A 16,801-nucleotide genomic window follows, 5' to 3' on the forward strand; every position below is an offset into this window, starting at 1 on the left:
TGGAGGAGGGATAATGCTATGGGGTTGTATATCAGGGCTTGGCCTAGGCTCCTAAATGAAGAGAAAACTTAATTTGCTTTAGCAAACCAAGATATTTTGGACAATTGTATGCTTCAAAATGTATGGAAACAATTTGAAGAAGCATGCCATCATGACTGTGCTCCAGTGCACGAAGCAATGTCCATTAAATTATGGTTACGTGAGTTTGGTGTGGAGGAACTTGGCTGGCCTGCAAAGGCGGAAGGGGGGACCAACCCCTTTTTTTTGCCCATAAATTTAGAATTGGGATGTAATAAAAGCTCCAATAGGTGTACTATGTGTATGTGTCCAAGTACTTTTGTCCGTATCATGTATATGTATATAACTGCCCTAATAAGCTTTCTAATTTATCTTTTTTTACCTGAAAAAATATGATCTTATGAGTTCACCTATTTTCTTTTGATGTAATGGTAAACTGATAAAAAAAAAAAAATCAGTTTAATGTTTATTAATATAGCTTGAAGGAAGGTGGTCTTGTTGTTCCCCCAGACCTAAATAAAAACAGATAAATAGCAATGCTAAACAAATCCACAGCTTTTGGTTTAGTAATCAGTGTGAACAACAGTTTACCACATGAGGATTTCAGCTTCCCATCGCAGTACTGCAGGACATACTCAAACAGGAATCGTATAGATGTTTATTATAGCATTACTACACATCTTTCTAGTAGAGGCAGTTTCTGCTGTGCGTGCGTGTGTGTGTGTGTGCGTGTGTGTGAGGGTCTCCTCCGTCCAGCTCCACTCCACTCTCACCCGCCCCTCACTAAAACCAGACTAATGTAACATGCGCACTAGAAAACATGGCGGACTAACATCACGTTTGAGACATTAACACAAACCTTTCCGAACAAGGTAAACAGCCATGTTTACACGCATACGCTCAGATTTCCTCGCTGTTTCAGAACAAGGACTCGGTCTGTGAACACAGCTTTAGTGAGCTGGTGGAAAGAGGGCTGACTGAACTGTCTCCACGTTGCTATTCTCGGTTGCTAAGCTAAGCTGATAGACGCTGTTGTTGTTGTTAGCCTGGCTAGCCTGCCGTGGACCAGCACACATCCACTGCCACTCACTCACACCACCATTCAGCTGGACACCACTGCCACGCGTGTTTAATGCTGGAGCTTGCCGTTGAGGTGAAAGGAGCAGCTATTGAAGACCCACGTGTTAGGCAGCTAGCGCTGAGCAGAAGTGCCCTAAAAGCAAGCCGTGCCTTATTACGGTTAGACACGGGGAACGTTCACGGTAGCTAGCTGCTCGCCTCGCCACAGAGCTGGCTTATTTATTTATCGATCGCTGTGGTCTGACCATAGGTCAGGCTCTGTGGTCAGCTTTTACTGGTGGCGGTTTTTGGTTTTCGTGAAGTGGTCAGGTAGCGAGCAGGTAACTTTGCTAGCTAGCTATACCAGCTCTCTCCCAGAGCGTGTGCTGCTGCTAGCTCGCTGTGTGTCCCGGGAAAATAACGTTGCTGCTGTCATTTTGCGAAGGCAGGGGAAGGAGGAGGGACTGGTCGCCTGCTTTTTCACGCCATCCTCTTGGCGCAAAAAGGCGCACTTCTTTTGAAAGAAAGAAGAAAACAGCAGTCTAACTGAAGGAGCCAGTTTTCCAGGACACTAATGCAGACCTAAGGTAAACGTGCATGTTATTGCTGTTTCTCGGACTCTGCAGTATTTTAGCTAAACTACATGTTTTCAACTCTCTACATTGTAGTAATCAGCGGGAGCTACTAGAAACGGATCAGATATCAGTGTCGTTAAACATATGCTGAAACCATGGGCGTTATTTTAGCCAGAGGTGCCTTTTTCCCAAGCCTCTCAGCTTTATTTAGCACTACCGTTAACCTACTAGCTACTTCTCTAAGTGCCTGATGTAACCGTTTCCCACTTCACTCTGACCTCGTCCTCTGACCCTGCGACCCTCAGGTGAAGTGTCTTTGAGGAAAGTCCTGGGGCATATTGGTCTTGGATCATAGTTAACGGTCCACACAAAACGACAACGTGTAATTGACAGCTTTGTTTGCTCCTTAGAAACATTTTGCTCAGTCCTAAGTTGATGAGCATGGAGCATTAAGGTAGAAAAATAATATTTGGACATAATCCGTTTTCTCATTAGAATAAGTTGCTCCCTAAGTGTAGAGGGGACACTTTAGTTAAAACGAGGGACTAATTTATTAAATATAGAGAATGGATTTTTTTATAACTTTTTTTTTTTTTTTAGACAAAATGCATTCAATTGTGGGACTGATCTGTATTAAATCAAAGAATTTAAAATCATGTTTTAACGCTTTATTTTTCTACCGTGATACTTGGGATGATCCATTGGTGTCTCCCCAAGGAAGATGGCCCATCCTTTACTGGATGCATGTATTATTAAGTAAAAACAATCTCAGCCTGTTTTTCTGAATCTTGTAGTTCAAGGTCAGGGTTACTGTATGCCTAGCAGGTGCTTAAATTCCACTAATACTCTGTAAAACATTGTGTGTTCTTCTAAAGAGGGAGCTCGAAATACAGCAGGATCATGAGAAAACCTGTGCTACACAAAGGTATGGTGATGCCATGTGTCTTTGGAGCTGTGTGCAATTTAAGGAATAACACTATTTTATCAAATCTCTGTACTCTGTCCTTTCTCTGATATAGCTTTGCTCAGTAAGCTGTTGATTTTCCTCAGCAAGCAGAACGGTATATGATGTGCTTCTTTCTCCTTTAGCTATTGAATGGAAAGATGCAAAGCGTATCAAGCACCCTCGCAGTGGGCGGCCGTCGCGTGTTCCATCACAGTATCAAGGTACCTATTTAGTTTATATTTGGTTGAACTTCACGACTCATCTTAAGGTTTCCCTCCCTTAATTAGCGCTGACATCTGCAGTGCACCTAATGAGAAGAATTTCAGAAAATTCAGAAAACTAAATTCTTGCCCATGAGGCTACAATCTTCAGAAATTCGACGGGAGGGTGAAAGCTGGCATTTAGATTTTCTATTTTAAACTTTATTACCCATGTGTGCGACATATAGGGTACAGCCAGACCCTCTGCTGAGGGGTTAAACATAAGACTGCATGTGTACTACTGCTGTATCATAGAAAGCACACAGCAGGTGGGAATGTTTTCTAACTGTTCCTCTTTCAGGGCACTTCAGCTGGGAGAAGTATCTGAAAGAGACTGGTTCTATAGCTGCTCCTGCCCACTGCTTCAAACAAGTGAGTGTTCTCTTATTTACAGACACAACTTTGAAACAATGAATATGTTTAGCAGCTTAGTTGGATAGCACACCTGGTGTGTATTGAACAGCTTGCACTGACTGTCGTGGTGGATTGTGTAATACCATTTCTCATCATCATGTGAAAGTGATAGTATTGCTGTTGTAATCATTGTAAGAGTACGAATGCAGTACTTTTCATCTTCCACAGAGCACTACACCCCCAGCAAATGAGTTCAAGGCAGGAATGAAGCTGGAGGCCCAGGATCCCAGAAACACCACGTCAACCTGCATCGCCACGGTTGTGGGACTGACCGGATCACGCCTTCGGCTACGCCTGGACGGGAGTGACAACAAGAATGACTTCTGGCGGCTGGTGGACTCGTCCGAGATCCAGCCCATCGGCAGCTGTGAGAAGAGCGGAGGAATGTTGCAGCCACCGTTAGGTGAGCAGAACACACAGTTTTCAAATTTCCAGGTTTACAGTATTTAATTAATCAGCACAAAATTCTGATCAGATGCACAATTACAGTCAATAAATATGTTGTGCACATGTTTTTACTTGCAGTCTAAGAAACAGTGGGAATAAGACATTGGAGTTCATTGTAGTGTTGTATTTATCTCTTTTTTTTTTTTTTTTTGGTGATCTTTTGCAGATGGTGGTGAGAGTAGAAATAGTTTGTTTTGCTTTTTTGTCTCTTAAAACAAAAACATCTGCAAGTTTTATCAGCTTTAGTGCAGTAGTCTTGTGTTTGAAGCCTTTAGTAAAGCCCGTTCTCTGGCTGTCTCTACTTACCTAGATGACAGACCAAGATTCGATTTTTCTTTATTGCATGGCAGTACTGATATTGCAGAAGGCTGCTGTCTGCAAATAAACCCGAGGAACAAATCTATGTCACCATAACGGAGGCCAATCCTATTCATGTGCTACTATGTTATTAATGTATTGTAAGGCATGTTGCAACCTAACACTGTAATTGCAATATGGAATTTTATCCATGTCAGGCAGTCATTGCTAGCCACATGGTAATTTGGTTCAGTTGATTAGAAGTTGCCTTGTACTCTGCCTTTTTTATGTGCTTAGTAATGCTGCCTCAGTGCATTAACATCTACCTTTGAAGTGAGGAAATACGCTGCTATTGAATGATTTCTCAGTGTGAATGATGTCTTCTAGGGTTCCGCCTGAATGCATCGTCCTGGCCCATGTTCTTACTAAAAACACTCAACGGTGCTGAGATGGCACCAACACGCATCTTTCATAAGGTACCTGTCGGAAATTCCAAACAACAAACATGTTTTTTGTCAGAGATACTCCTTGCATGAGTGCCTAATATACAATGAAACTACTATACCAAAAGAGGAATGAAAGAAGGAGCCAACATTTGCTCATATGACCACGTGATTGTTACAAGACACTGTGAATTTTAGACATTTTCCCATGTAGTTGTTAATAGTAGGCTTACGTAGAAGAGCCGTAAACAGTTGTTTACTCCCTGAACAGGATAAAGCTTTACTAACTTTTGACTCAGAATTGAATTCATGTGTATAAGGACATGTTATACAATGATTTTTAACACCGCTCAGCCACTCACGAGTGTTCTTATACAACTAGTGCTGAAAATGTTGATGAGGAAGTGTCCAAATTTGTTTGTTTCCAGCACTACTTGGTGAACTACTTGGTGACTTTTTTTGGCTTGGTACTGGTCTTGTGTTTAAAAACTAGGGTCAGTGATACCATACTAGCGTGCTAAATAAATTGTTCAGTGTTTTATCAATTTTAGGTAGGAGAGAGTAGGGTATGGACTATTTTGTCACCGCTAAACCTGTATTGTAAAGGCTAGAAAGGTGGTACCGCTTAAAATAAATACTCCATCAAAATGAAATATTTCTTGATCGTTTGTTTGGTTGTAGGTCTAGATTGGACAGTGTTTGAGTCAGGACCACAATTTGTCTATTAGTGACCTCTGGTCTACAAGGTGAATCTTATGAAATATGTCTGATTACTGAGAACATTCTCAAATGACATTGCTTTGGAAATATGAGAAGATGCCCAAAATAATGTTCAACTTGAAACTACAACAACCTAAAGACCACATGAAACGTTCATGTTGCATTTCCCTCTGTAGAGATTTTTGCTCCTCCCACTCCTATTAATGATACACATATGACCAGTGTTATGGAGAATTTTATTGCTGGTATTAGTGGCTGCTGAAGCTTTCAGATACTGTTGATAAATACTGTATTTTTATTTAGGAAAGAAGGGACTGCATTGTTTAAATCTGAAGACTGAATTACCAACTGAATTTACCACAGTTGAATTCAGTAAAAAACAGAGAAGATCTAAAGTTAATCTCTTTAGGGTGGGCTGGCTCTATTTCTCATGGTGATTTTCGTTCTGTGTCCTCTGTCTTTCCTTACACCACCTCTGCTTCCTCAGCAGGAGCCTCCCTCTCCAGAGCAGAATTGTTTCCAGGTGGGTATGAAGCTGGAAGCAGTGGATAGGAAGAACCCGCACTTCATCTGCCCCGCCACAGTGGGGGCGCTGCGAGGCGTGGAGGTGCTGGTCACCTTCGACGGCTGGAGGGGCGCCTTCGACTACTATTGCCGTTACGACTCCAGAGACATCTTTCCAGTGGGCTGGTGTGCACTTACTGGAGACAATCTGCAGCCACCTGGCACTAAAGGTTTCTGTCTGTCTCTGTCTAGTCAGTCTGTCTGTCTGTTCCACTGTGAATTTGTGGCATCTGATTAAGCGCTTGGTCCTTTTGCTAGCATTCAGACTCTGTTGCATCCAATTAAGGCCCAATGTTTTAAAAAGTAGAATTCGTAACCAAGAAACGAGAGCACTGAAATCAGTAACCTACTCTCATCAGTGTCTGGCACTCCCACACCACAAACACCTGACAGAGAAAACCATGATTAAAATGTCACAGCACAGCTTGTGCTGATGGGTAGCCAGCCAGACAGCTAAAAATAATCTGCTTTTGTTTGATATGAACATTACAAAAATTGCTTGCATTTTGTATGTGTGTCACAGAGCAACTTCATGTTGGCCAGCTGGTTAGCTCTATATGGGCTAGACTGGGAATGTAGCTACTGCTCCCACACACTGTCCTCCCCCTAGCTTTGTTTGGAACAGACTTTCACTTTTGTTTTTTGGGACGGCATGAAAACCAAAACAGTGCTGTAGTAGTGCTGTAACAGTTCAGTGGCAGACTGCCTCTGCTGTAGTTGTTTGGAGCAAGAAATTAAGGCTGTTAAAGCTTAACAGAAAGAAGCTTGTTTCCAGTGAACAGGTACTTTTTGTAGACCTTTTTTATTTTTATTTTCTATTTTTGTTTGTTTTGTGCCTTATAAACTCTTGGCATCTGCCCAGCTGGCACCAAAGCCCTAATTTGACACTCAATACCCAGCAGTGGGCCTCACCTTGGCACCTGCTCCCGGGGTCTTCCCAGACACTGGGAGAATAGAGTTAAGAGGAGCATAAAAGGAAGAGAGAGTGAGAGGGTTACTGATTATGTGGGTGTACTGTGTCACGTCAGAGAAGGAAGGAAGTGAAGGAAGGAGTGGCACAACTTTTTGGGTGGGACTGTGGATAAGAGGGTGAAAGAGAGGCCATGGGGCCATCAAGTTTCAGCTGAGAGAGAGGGAGAGAGACTCCATTAGGCTCATGAAAAGCAAGCCAAGGACCTCACATCACTCTGGAACGGACCTAGCTGTGGTAAGCTGTGTGCTGGTTTTGTTGCTTGGTCAAGACACATTGAATGCATGACACTGCAGATTTAAAGATTTAGAGCCATTAGAAGCTGTGTGTGTGTGTGTGTGTGTGTGTGTGTGTGTGTGTGTGTGTGTGTGTGTGTGTGTGTGTGAGAGAGAGAGAGAGAGAGAGAGAGAGAGAGAAAGAGAGAGAGAGAGAGACTGACTGACTGACTGACTGACTGTATAGTGTAATAACAATTACTCAATTACAATCCAATTGAAGAAACTAGTAATTATTAATTAAAGTAACTATATGTATGAATATATATATATATATATATATATATATATATATATATATATATATATATATATGAATATGTAATTGTAACAATTTGAATGACATTAAATGAAACCCTTCTCATAAAGGAAAAAACAGAACTTTTATGCATTTTTATGGACACATAATGGCAATAATTGTAAACATTCTTGCTGATTATTGGCTACTCAAAGAGTCTTTGAAAAATGTTGCAGGATATTTTTTCTAAAAATATATATTTTTCAATTTAATTTCCCATATCCACCCAGTGACTAGGACTCCCCCCATAACACAATGCTACCAATGCTGGGAGGATGCCAGCCATCTTTTTAAACTGCTGCTAGTGCAACAGCTGAACACGCTTGGAGTAGAACACTGACTGCCAGTTACTGTTGCATAAGCTAACAGTGACTAGCAATGTGCAGATTAATGGAGGGAGAAGGTGGGAGAAAGTGAGGCAATTTATGCTCTCTGGGACTCCCAGCTATGGATGGCTGTGGCATCGCCACATCATGATGATCATAGGGTCAGCGCTTAGATGTCTCTGCCCTGGGAGCCAAGCGTTGCATGTTGAAGTTCATTTGAATCCATTGCTCTTAAAAAAACTCTGATTAGCAGATAAGACCAGATCAGACACTTTTTGTCTTAAGTGTGTATGACCATACAAAGCTTCAGAGTTGTACCTTGTAAGTAGATGGTGTGGGTGGCATGCAAATTGGGTGTGTAAGTGAAGGGGCCCCTGTGAGGTATAGATGGTGGAGAAAGAAAACAAGCAGTTGTGCCAGCTGTTTGAAAGGCACTGTATCTATTGCTTTGCATCTCTGCATTGACATATATTAGCACACTGCTGGTGGGTATGAATCTCTCCCAGGACTAAAGGGGAAAATCAGTAACCCTAAGGCCATCACCTTCTCCCAGGTTTGTTTTGCAAGGTCTTCACAAGTAGATCGAAACTGAGGGCAGGAAGGAAGTAAGTAGAGCCTGTAACACCCCAATCACACATTTGCACTCGCACATACACACCAACTTTAGGTCAGGCCGTTCTGCAGACAGTGTGTGTGTGTGTGTGTGTCTGTCTGTCTGTCTGTCTCTCTGTCTGTCTCTCTCACTTTGAGTTGAGCGGTGTGTAAAGCTCTCCGGTGCTCCTCAGCGTGGTGTAAACTGCAGAACTGGCTGCCTGTACAGGTGCGTACAGCTCCTGCACTGTGTAAGCTGAAGGATGTGTATATGTGTTTGTGTTTTTAGTGTTACCTATGTTCCTTGATTGAGTGTTTTTCATATTTTTAACATTAGGCATTGATATCATTTTCTGTCTGTGTGGTAACCTTGCTTTGTGAGTAGTTCTTCCTCATTTATGTCTCTTTCTCGCTCTCTCTCAAACTCATTCACCCTGTGTTAAAGGGGGTACTGGCATCAGGAAAGTGTAACACAACTCGTGGCTTTGTTCAGTGGCTCAAAGCAAAATGGGTCACTGGCTTTGAAAACAAAAGCCCTGCAGTGCTGTCTGCTGTATGTTTGTTTTGGCCATTGCTGAGATGCTTGTCTTGTCAATGAAATGTCTGGTGTATCATACTAAAATCGTTTGCAGTGGACATACGCTTTTATCTTGTCTGTCTAAAATCTGTGTCTTAACTTTAGTAATGAAGTATTGTACTTGGTACAGCACCTAAACACCTAGTGGTGTAATGCATCACAAAACTCACGGTTTGGACTGTTTTTTGAGTCCTGGATCTTTTTTCAGAAATCTTCTTTTTCAGAAAGTAATCTTACCTTTATAGTTTGAAAGTTTTGTCCTACTGCTATGTTTGTATTAGTGACTTTTATTTTGACCCTGCCTGTTTGATGGCTTAGTTTGACACAGCCTGTTTGTTTGTTTGTATCAGTGACTTTTATTTTGACACGGTTTGGGATGTAGCAGTTGACTAAAGCAATTGCCTCTGTCTTTGCACATTAAATAAGTTGGGAGTGGAGTCCATATCTGACTACCTTGCCTGTGATCTCCACTCACACACCAGAGTGATGTTGCTGCAGATGTGTGGCCTTTCTCTGTGTGTTGCCTTATAGCTTTTGTAGCTCAGTATTTACAAACTGTAGTTTTTTCCCCCACACACTTCGTTCATGTGACCAACAGCTGCACGGTCTGTAAGTTTTCACTGCAGCTGTTAAAAGTAACAGTGGCAGTACGGCTGCATTCCCCACTGTTATGAAATAACTTTCGATTAATCCACAATTTACTTGCGTCTTCTTCTCTCCTCTCAGTGGGGTTACAGAAGCAGCTGGGTGCTTTAAGCTCCCTGCCTGACGGTGGTGTGGAAGGCACAGGCATGCCCCCAACGCCCGCCAGGCCTCCAGCCCAGAAGGGACGAAAGCCTGGCCGCAGGAAAAGTAAGCTGACCAACCCCTGGAGCCAGAAGGGAACTACAGCCACTGTGGGGATTCCGGTAGATCAGTCTGAAAAAGGACTGGAACCAGTGAAAGTCCCCAAGAAGAGAGGCCCCAAGCCTGGGAGCAAGGTACACCAGGGACAAGGGTACTGGGACACAAGCATTTTTTAGATTTGAATCTTTCTTGTTTGGCTTAGGTCTGCCTATTATATCTATCTCTTTTTTGTGTGTGTGTGATGTAGCTGGGCTGGGCTAAGCAGTCTGCATGGCTAGAGGGAGCAATGGCAGGTCCTGGTAGACCCAGAGGCCGACTGCCAGCCAGCTGGGCTCAGAGACTGCAACAGCGGGAGATGGAGCCCATCAAGATTCCAAAAAAGAGAGGTCCAAAACCTGGCAGCAAGGTCTCTCTAACTTCTATAATGCAGCATTTAATAATGTCACCTTAACCTGTGTCCTTCATCATCTGTGGCATCCAGATTTAAATAGTTCTATGAATATTAATGACTGATTGGATGTGCCGTATTCATATGTGTGTAATCCTTCCTATTAAACAGAGGAAACCACGTGTGGTACCTGACCCAGTGCCCACCTCCCCAACAAGCAGCACTCCAGAGCCAGACACCAGTTCTGTGCCGTTGGATAATGCCACCATTCCCAGCGCTGCCCTGCAGGCTCCAACAGGTACTAAAAGCTTAATTTTATAATGTCCTCTATATGCCCAAATGTTTGTGGAAATCCCATCAAGCATTTAAAATGCTTGATGGGATTTCCCCCCCCCCCCCAAAGCTGGATACATTATTGCTAATACTCTTGATTTTAGAAGAAACTATGAATTTGCAGGTGTCCCAATACTTTTGTCCAAGTAGTGTAGATGTCTTCAGTACTACTATCATGTTGTTGATTTGGTTCTTTACATTTCACAATCAAAAAAAGAGAATCAACTTTGATTAATAAATTGCTGATTAAACAGCTATGTAATGCTGTCTAATGTCTCCTCCTCTTGTTCTGACTGTGTGTGCATTTTAGTGTGTGTGTACCTGAACAAGCATGGGAAAGTTGGTCCTCACCTGGATGCACGACGGGTGCAGACTCTGCCTGATCACTTTGGTCCTGGCCGGGCATCCTCAGTGCTGCAGCAGTGTGTACAGGCTTGTGTGGACTGTGCCCACAATCAGAGTATCGTCTTCAACTGCCTTAAACCAGGGCATGGAGGAGAGCTCATCTCAGGTTGGTATATAGACACACAGGTCTGCACTGTAGCTTTCCTAGTTTCTCAGTGTCTTTTCATCCAATAGTGTTTTTACATTCCCTCTTCCACTTAGCCTCTCTGTTTGCCCTTCGTGGAGTCCCTTATACCGTCCTGATGCTGTCCACCTAGTTTTGCTTGATGTTCATACCTCGTGTGCCACCATCCCTGGTAGCAACGTACTGTGGTGCCAGAACTGGTGTAGCACTGTAGTGCAAAGATGTTGAAGCACGAAGCTGAAAACCTGTGAGAAAAATGCGACAGTGATCAGCTATGATCCAGTTATAAATGCAATCTCAAAATTCCTTTACAAATTTCCTCCCGCACAGTACCAAAGGAACAAAGGAAACAAATGCTTATTTGTAAAGGAATTTTAAGATTGTGTATATAACTGGATAAAGGTGAAGTCACAAGGACAACTTCTCTGTGCCTGTCTGTTTCGTCCACAATTACATCACTATGGCACGTCTGCAATTACGTCACTATGGCACGTCCGCATCCATGAATAGGTCAGGACAAGCCTTAAGGGCCATTTCATTACTAGCTGATCATTTTCGCATTTCTCTTTTCAGACAAATGCTGGTAGGGGTTTATAAGCCATAAATGCTTTTAAAAGCTTAATAATAAAAAAAACATTTTTCTGGGCTTTAGGTTGGAAACTTCTCTGTGTAAGGAGCCGCTGATATAGCTTAATTACTCTTCTGTGCCAGCTTTAGTTAGTTAGTTAGCACGCTTGTTAGGCTGCATGGCTACTAACAACTAAAATACACCACAATAAAAATGATACACCACAGTTTTAAATTAAATGTTATATTTTTTATTCATTGTCACTCACCAGCTCTCATTAAACAAACTATTGATTGTGAACTTCAGTCGATCACATGCTGAATTCATTTTTGCTGTTTTGTCTTTTTTTATTAAAACAGAAGGAAAAAGTCAGAAGTGATACACACAGTACAATCAGAGTCACAAAGTGATTTTTTAAATGACTTGACTGTTTTTCTCTGACCTCTGGCCATTTGCTCTGCAGCCCACTTTGACCAGCAGCAGCACACATTGACCTTGCCAGCAGTGAACAGCGTGACTTATGTGCTGCGCTTCCTAGAGAAGCTCTGCCACAACCTGCACTGCGACCCGCTGTTTGGCAGCCAGCCTGTGCCTCTCGGAGGCGTCCACTATGATAGCCATACCTACACAGGTGTGCTCTCCTATACACACATACAGATGCTACACTATATGCCCAAATGTTTGTGGACACCCCTTCTAATGAATGCATTCAGCTACTTGAAGTTGCACCCATTGCTGACAAATATGACTAGCACAATGCCTAATGTCAGGTGTGTGCTAGCGGAAATTAAAGCCCCCCAGCATTGAGCATTGGATGGTGCTCCATTAAGTATTTTTGGGATGAGTTGGGGAGTATGGGAATGAGTTGGTTATCCTGACCTCAGTGCAATCAAATCCTCACAGCAGTGCTCCAAAATGTAGTGCAAAGCCATCCCTGGACAGTTAGGTTTTTTTTGTTTGTTTGGATTTTTTTTGTTTGTTTTTTTATAAATACCCTTGATTGACCTTTGATTGAAACATTGAATGTGCAGGTGTCCCGATACTTTTGTCCATATAGTGCATATTTTTCTGTCATTGGGTGAGGGGTGTGCTTATAGTACCTTTCTGGCTGGCCAAATCAAATGGAGCATAGTGAGTACTGTATGTTGCACATATATGAGTAAATGTTAATGTGTGTTCTCATGCCCCTTGTTTGTCAGAGAGGAGGGACCTAAATTCAGGACCTGGTCGAGGCTCTAAAAGATTTCTTCAGGAATCATTCAACAGCAGCCTACTGCCCAACAAAATTGCAAAAAGCCATCGCCTCTCCTCTGAAGGTACTCCCCTCATTAGCTGGATGTTCTTGCCATTATTTCTTATGTTCATTCCAGGGTATGCAGGGCAATACACGCACTGTACACACACTCTCATTATCTCAGTTTTACACACAATATCAATTTATGTGTGTTTGTGGGCAGATCTTTTTACATTGGAGAATGGAGGTTCAGAGCACTTGGAAAAAACTCCACTGTCCCCTGGTAAGAATCTGGGTCTGCATCATCATCCACAAAGCAGAAGCTCCCCCAGCCGGCTTCACCGCTTAGGCTCTGCAGGTGGGTGCAAAAAATATTTCAGATTTTGCATTACTTACTTTTTTGTTCTTCTTAGTGTACTTGTACTAATTGTTGTATTTGGAAGTCACACAATTAATACATTGCTTCCACTTTGTTTGACAAATGACTCCGAGCACAACCCCCTCCTTTCTGTCGCCAAAAACAGTTTTCTGAGAAAACTGCTAGTAATATAATAAGACAAATTAAACCCTTATATGGCTGCCGAGAACCTGCATGATAGATAAGCTAAATCAAGAGTGGTGGTAAAAAAAACTCCTTAACCACAATCTGGAAAGACATGCCTTGCCAACTGTTAAGCATGGGGATGGATCCATAATGTTTTTGGGTTAGCACACCAGTGGCACTGGCATTATGGCATGGGTGGATGAAAAAATTGATTCCACAAAATATCAGCAAACCCAGGAGTAACTGTCTCTACTGTCCAGGGAAGGTTTTCTACTATATGTTGGAGCATTGCTGTGAGAATTTGCATTTATTGACCATGGCATTAGTGAGGTCAGGATGTTGGTCGATCACCACCCCACTTCATTCACAACTTCCCAAACCATTCCAGAAGTATTGAATGGAGCAACATCATTACAGAGAATACAGTTCCACTGCTCCACAGTTCAGTGCTGGGGGCCCCTCTAGTCCACTTCTGGCATTAGGAATGGCGGCAATAGGTTCATGTTTATCTGCTTCAGAGAGTTTAATTCTATTGGCAGTAATAAGTACAACTCAAAGGGCCTTATTTTAGTGATCATTTTAGGTGAGCCGTCAACCGCACACTGTTGGTTTGGGCAAGTCAGTGTGTCTTTGCTTTCGTAAGGACGTGAAAAGTACGCCTTTCAATGTGCCTTGCAAATGTGCAAAGGCATGTACTAAGTCTCTTAATTAATCATGTGTGTTTTGGGTGTAGTGTTTAATAAACCAATCAGCATGTCATCTGACATTAAGAGCCAGATGCTGTCTGACTTTGGCGGATTGCTATTTCCATGGCGCAGCTACCTGGACTTGTATAACACTTCTCAGCAGAGGAAACTGACCTGCTCATTTATGCTGGGAAGGTGTGGTGAGCAGGTCATTTATGGGAAGAGCAGGAATATAATGTGGATGTAAAAGTTTGCATAGCTGCCAACTGGTACGCACTATGGATTTGCGTGTCCATGTGTGCATAACAAGCAGGGGTGTACTTACGTTGGGCACGTGCCTATGTTGAAAATTCACTGCCAAGATAGCAATGAACGTCTGACTGCTGACGTCTAGCTAGATTGTTTTCAGTCAGTGGCGCACCTGTGTTTTCGCCAAGATAGCAATACGCCAGAAATTTACCTAAACACATCTCATTTTGAAACCACCACACCAATCGGCGTACATATATTCGCAAGCACCGTTGCTATTAAATTAACGCAGGCAGAAGGCATGAAAATAGTTGGTGGGGTATAAGATAGCAATGAGCATTGTGATGTGCCTTGCGCAGGATGTAGGATAGGGCCCTTGGTAGCTGAATGCATTCATTAGAAGGGGTGTCCACATTTAGACATGTATTGTATTTTAAAAAAGGAAAAATCTGTCTACAAGAACTGAAATGCTCCTGGTGTTTGGAAGCTGTGATTTCTTTCAAAGTGGATGACTCTGTAAAGTGTCCAATATTTTTCACAAGTGCTTATGCACATACATGTGGGCACATTAGAATGATTTGCCCCCTATCTGAGTATCTTCACCAAGTGCTTGCGAAATACCATAGCAAACTTTTAGCTACAGTCTGCACAAACCTTTGTGCTACTTGGTTCGCCATTATACAAGTATGCAAATTATTCAATAACTTTTACCTATACTGTGTGCAGGTTCAGAGCGTTTCCTGAACTCCAGGGAAAGCCCCCGACCCAGTGGCCAGGACCCAAACCTGTGGACAGTGGAGGACGTCATGCAGTTTATCAGGGATGTGGACCCTCAGCTGGGCCCGCATGCAGACCTGTTCCGCAAACATGTATGTATAGGAGTGCATAGTGCAGATGCTAACACTTCTACACAATTTTATTGTGATGCTGATTTTGTGCTGCTTTCTTATCCATTGCTATTGCCATGGTCTAGGAGATTGATGGGAAGGCTCTCCTCCTTCTACGCAGCGACATGATGATGAAATACATGGGCTTGAAGCTTGGTCCTGCCCTCAAGCTCACCTTCCATATCGACAAACTCAAACAGGTTCGCTGATCTTGAGAGGCATCAGGGCGGTCTCCTAAATCCTAGAAAGCACAGGGCATTCTGGAAACCCATGCCCAAAGAAAGCATACTGAAGCAAATTGTAGCAGCGCTCAGCAGGCTGAAAGCCTGGCCGTTTCTGAGCTTGTTTCCCTTTGTCTGTTGTTGCCTACGTTTCTCTTTGTCTTTCTTGTACGTTTTGGTGCCTATTACATGTAGCACACTTTGCCCCTGTCTCATGCTAGGGTCAGCTGACTCACGCACAGTTCTGTTCACGCTGTTCCATCCTGAATGTTACATGTTTTCAAGTTTCTGCCAAGGTCTTAAAGTTATGCAGGATCAGAGCCTTGTGGACAGTATCTAGGCCAATTTCGGGCCTCAGTTTCTTAAACATGTTTATATTTTTCATGGATGACAGCCTCAGTCCACAAGGACTTGGATTTCGTTTTTCTATACAAATCAATTTTCTTTGATAAACTTCAGTTCAACACTAGATCTCTCCCAACAAACTTTGGGATTGGCTCTGACTGATGTCTCCATCAGAGACTGTTTTTCATACTTAATACTGTACTTTATACATAACACATACCTTGCAATTACTGCCATGATAAACTGTGTCTTTTGTATTGTCTTGATGTTTACATGGTGTTTGTTATTTGTACTTTTAAAAAGTTTTATACTATATTTGTTAGAGTTCATACATTGTGAACATTATACTCAGTAAGACTGTAATAAAATAACAAGTCTTCTGCAGTATTTTCTTTCATTTTTGTTGCTTTGTTTAGGCTCTGTGATTCATTCAGGACTGAACCAGCCTTTTAATACCCCAAAACTGCCCAGAGGTCTCAACCTGGGCGTTAGTCTCAAATCAACACTAGGGGGCACCAAATCGTTTGGTTATGTATCTCAGGGATTGGGTCTATGAGGCTGTTTAGCGATGTGTTGAAATAATGACACTTCCTAACTCTGAACATCAGCAGTCCGGAGACAGTGTGTTAATAGAGAACACTCACACAAACTTAGGTGTGATTACATTTGTTCTATACAACTTAACCTGGGTTGGTCGTTTTTACCAAATCCACACTTGCATAGAAGCATTTTCAAACACTGTTGTTAGAAACTCATTGTTTCTTAATGGCTGAAACCCAAACATCAAGTGCCAATATCAGTCATTAGGCATCTAGCCTTGCATGATGAGGCATTTCTGAACCGCTAGATACGTCCTCAGTAATAATCAGCCTGTTTACAATTTCACCAGATCTTCATCTGAACTTGTGTACTCTGTGTTGGCACGTGACCTTCACTTGGTGGCAAATGTGCATGTAGACTGCAAAGAGAGATGCAACATATTGTAAATCTTACCACATCCTCACGGCAAACAGGAAGGAACTGCTAAGAGATCAGTTAACTGACCTAACCCACAGAGTGTGTGTATGTGTATGTACTCCATAGTAACTTGTGCAAGTCTGTCACATGATGCACTTTCGTCTTTCAGCAGTGGATCCACTGGGAAAGCCCTCTGACCAGAAATGTTCCACAGTATCCTGTTCTATACTGATA

The 16,801-nt window shown here is 42.5% G+C and overlaps 1 protein-coding gene across 3 annotated transcripts; it reads left to right on the plus strand.

The window, feature by feature from the left end:
* The first annotated feature begins 811 nt into the window (after window positions 1-811).
* Window positions 812-15,981, plus strand: scmh1 (Scm polycomb group protein homolog 1). Of its 3 annotated transcripts, none has more exons than XM_072679773.1 (17): window positions 812-890; window positions 1,523-1,664; window positions 2,528-2,577; window positions 2,742-2,819; window positions 3,160-3,230; window positions 3,441-3,675; window positions 4,404-4,492; window positions 5,667-5,913; window positions 9,507-9,760; window positions 9,874-10,032; window positions 10,186-10,312; window positions 10,658-10,858; window positions 11,908-12,075; window positions 12,644-12,760; window positions 12,902-13,036; window positions 14,884-15,026; window positions 15,131-15,981. In XM_072679773.1, the coding sequence occupies exons 3-17, from the start codon at window positions 2,553-2,555 to the stop codon at window positions 15,251-15,253; spliced, it is 2,172 nt and encodes a 723-aa protein (XP_072535874.1). In that variant the 5' UTR covers window positions 812-890; window positions 1,523-1,664; window positions 2,528-2,552; the 3' UTR covers window positions 15,254-15,981. The 3 variants fall into 3 exon arrangements, with proteins under 3 accessions (XP_072535874.1, XP_072535876.1, XP_072535875.1); XM_072679775.1 differs by having other exon boundaries at window positions 5,670-5,913; XM_072679774.1 differs by having other exon boundaries at window positions 823-1,664.
* The last annotated feature ends 820 nt before the right edge of the window (window positions 15,982-16,801 follow it).

This window comes from Salminus brasiliensis, chromosome 5 (genome assembly GCF_030463535.1).
Source record: "Salminus brasiliensis chromosome 5, fSalBra1.hap2, whole genome shotgun sequence".
Lineage (NCBI taxonomy): Eukaryota > Metazoa > Chordata > Actinopteri > Characiformes > Bryconidae > Salminus > Salminus brasiliensis.

Bases quoted from the DNA above. Each gene is read 5' to 3' on its own strand.
- scmh1 (XM_072679773.1), top strand. From the start codon at position 2,553: ATGAGAAAACCTGTGCTACACAAAG. The intron at 2,578-2,741 runs GTATGGTGATGC...TTTCTCCTTTAG, and splicing joins AAAACCTGTGCTACACAAAG to CTATTGAATGGAAAGATGCA. The intron at 3,231-3,440 runs GTGAGTGTTCTC...CATCTTCCACAG, and splicing joins CTGCCCACTGCTTCAAACAA to AGCACTACACCCCCAGCAAA.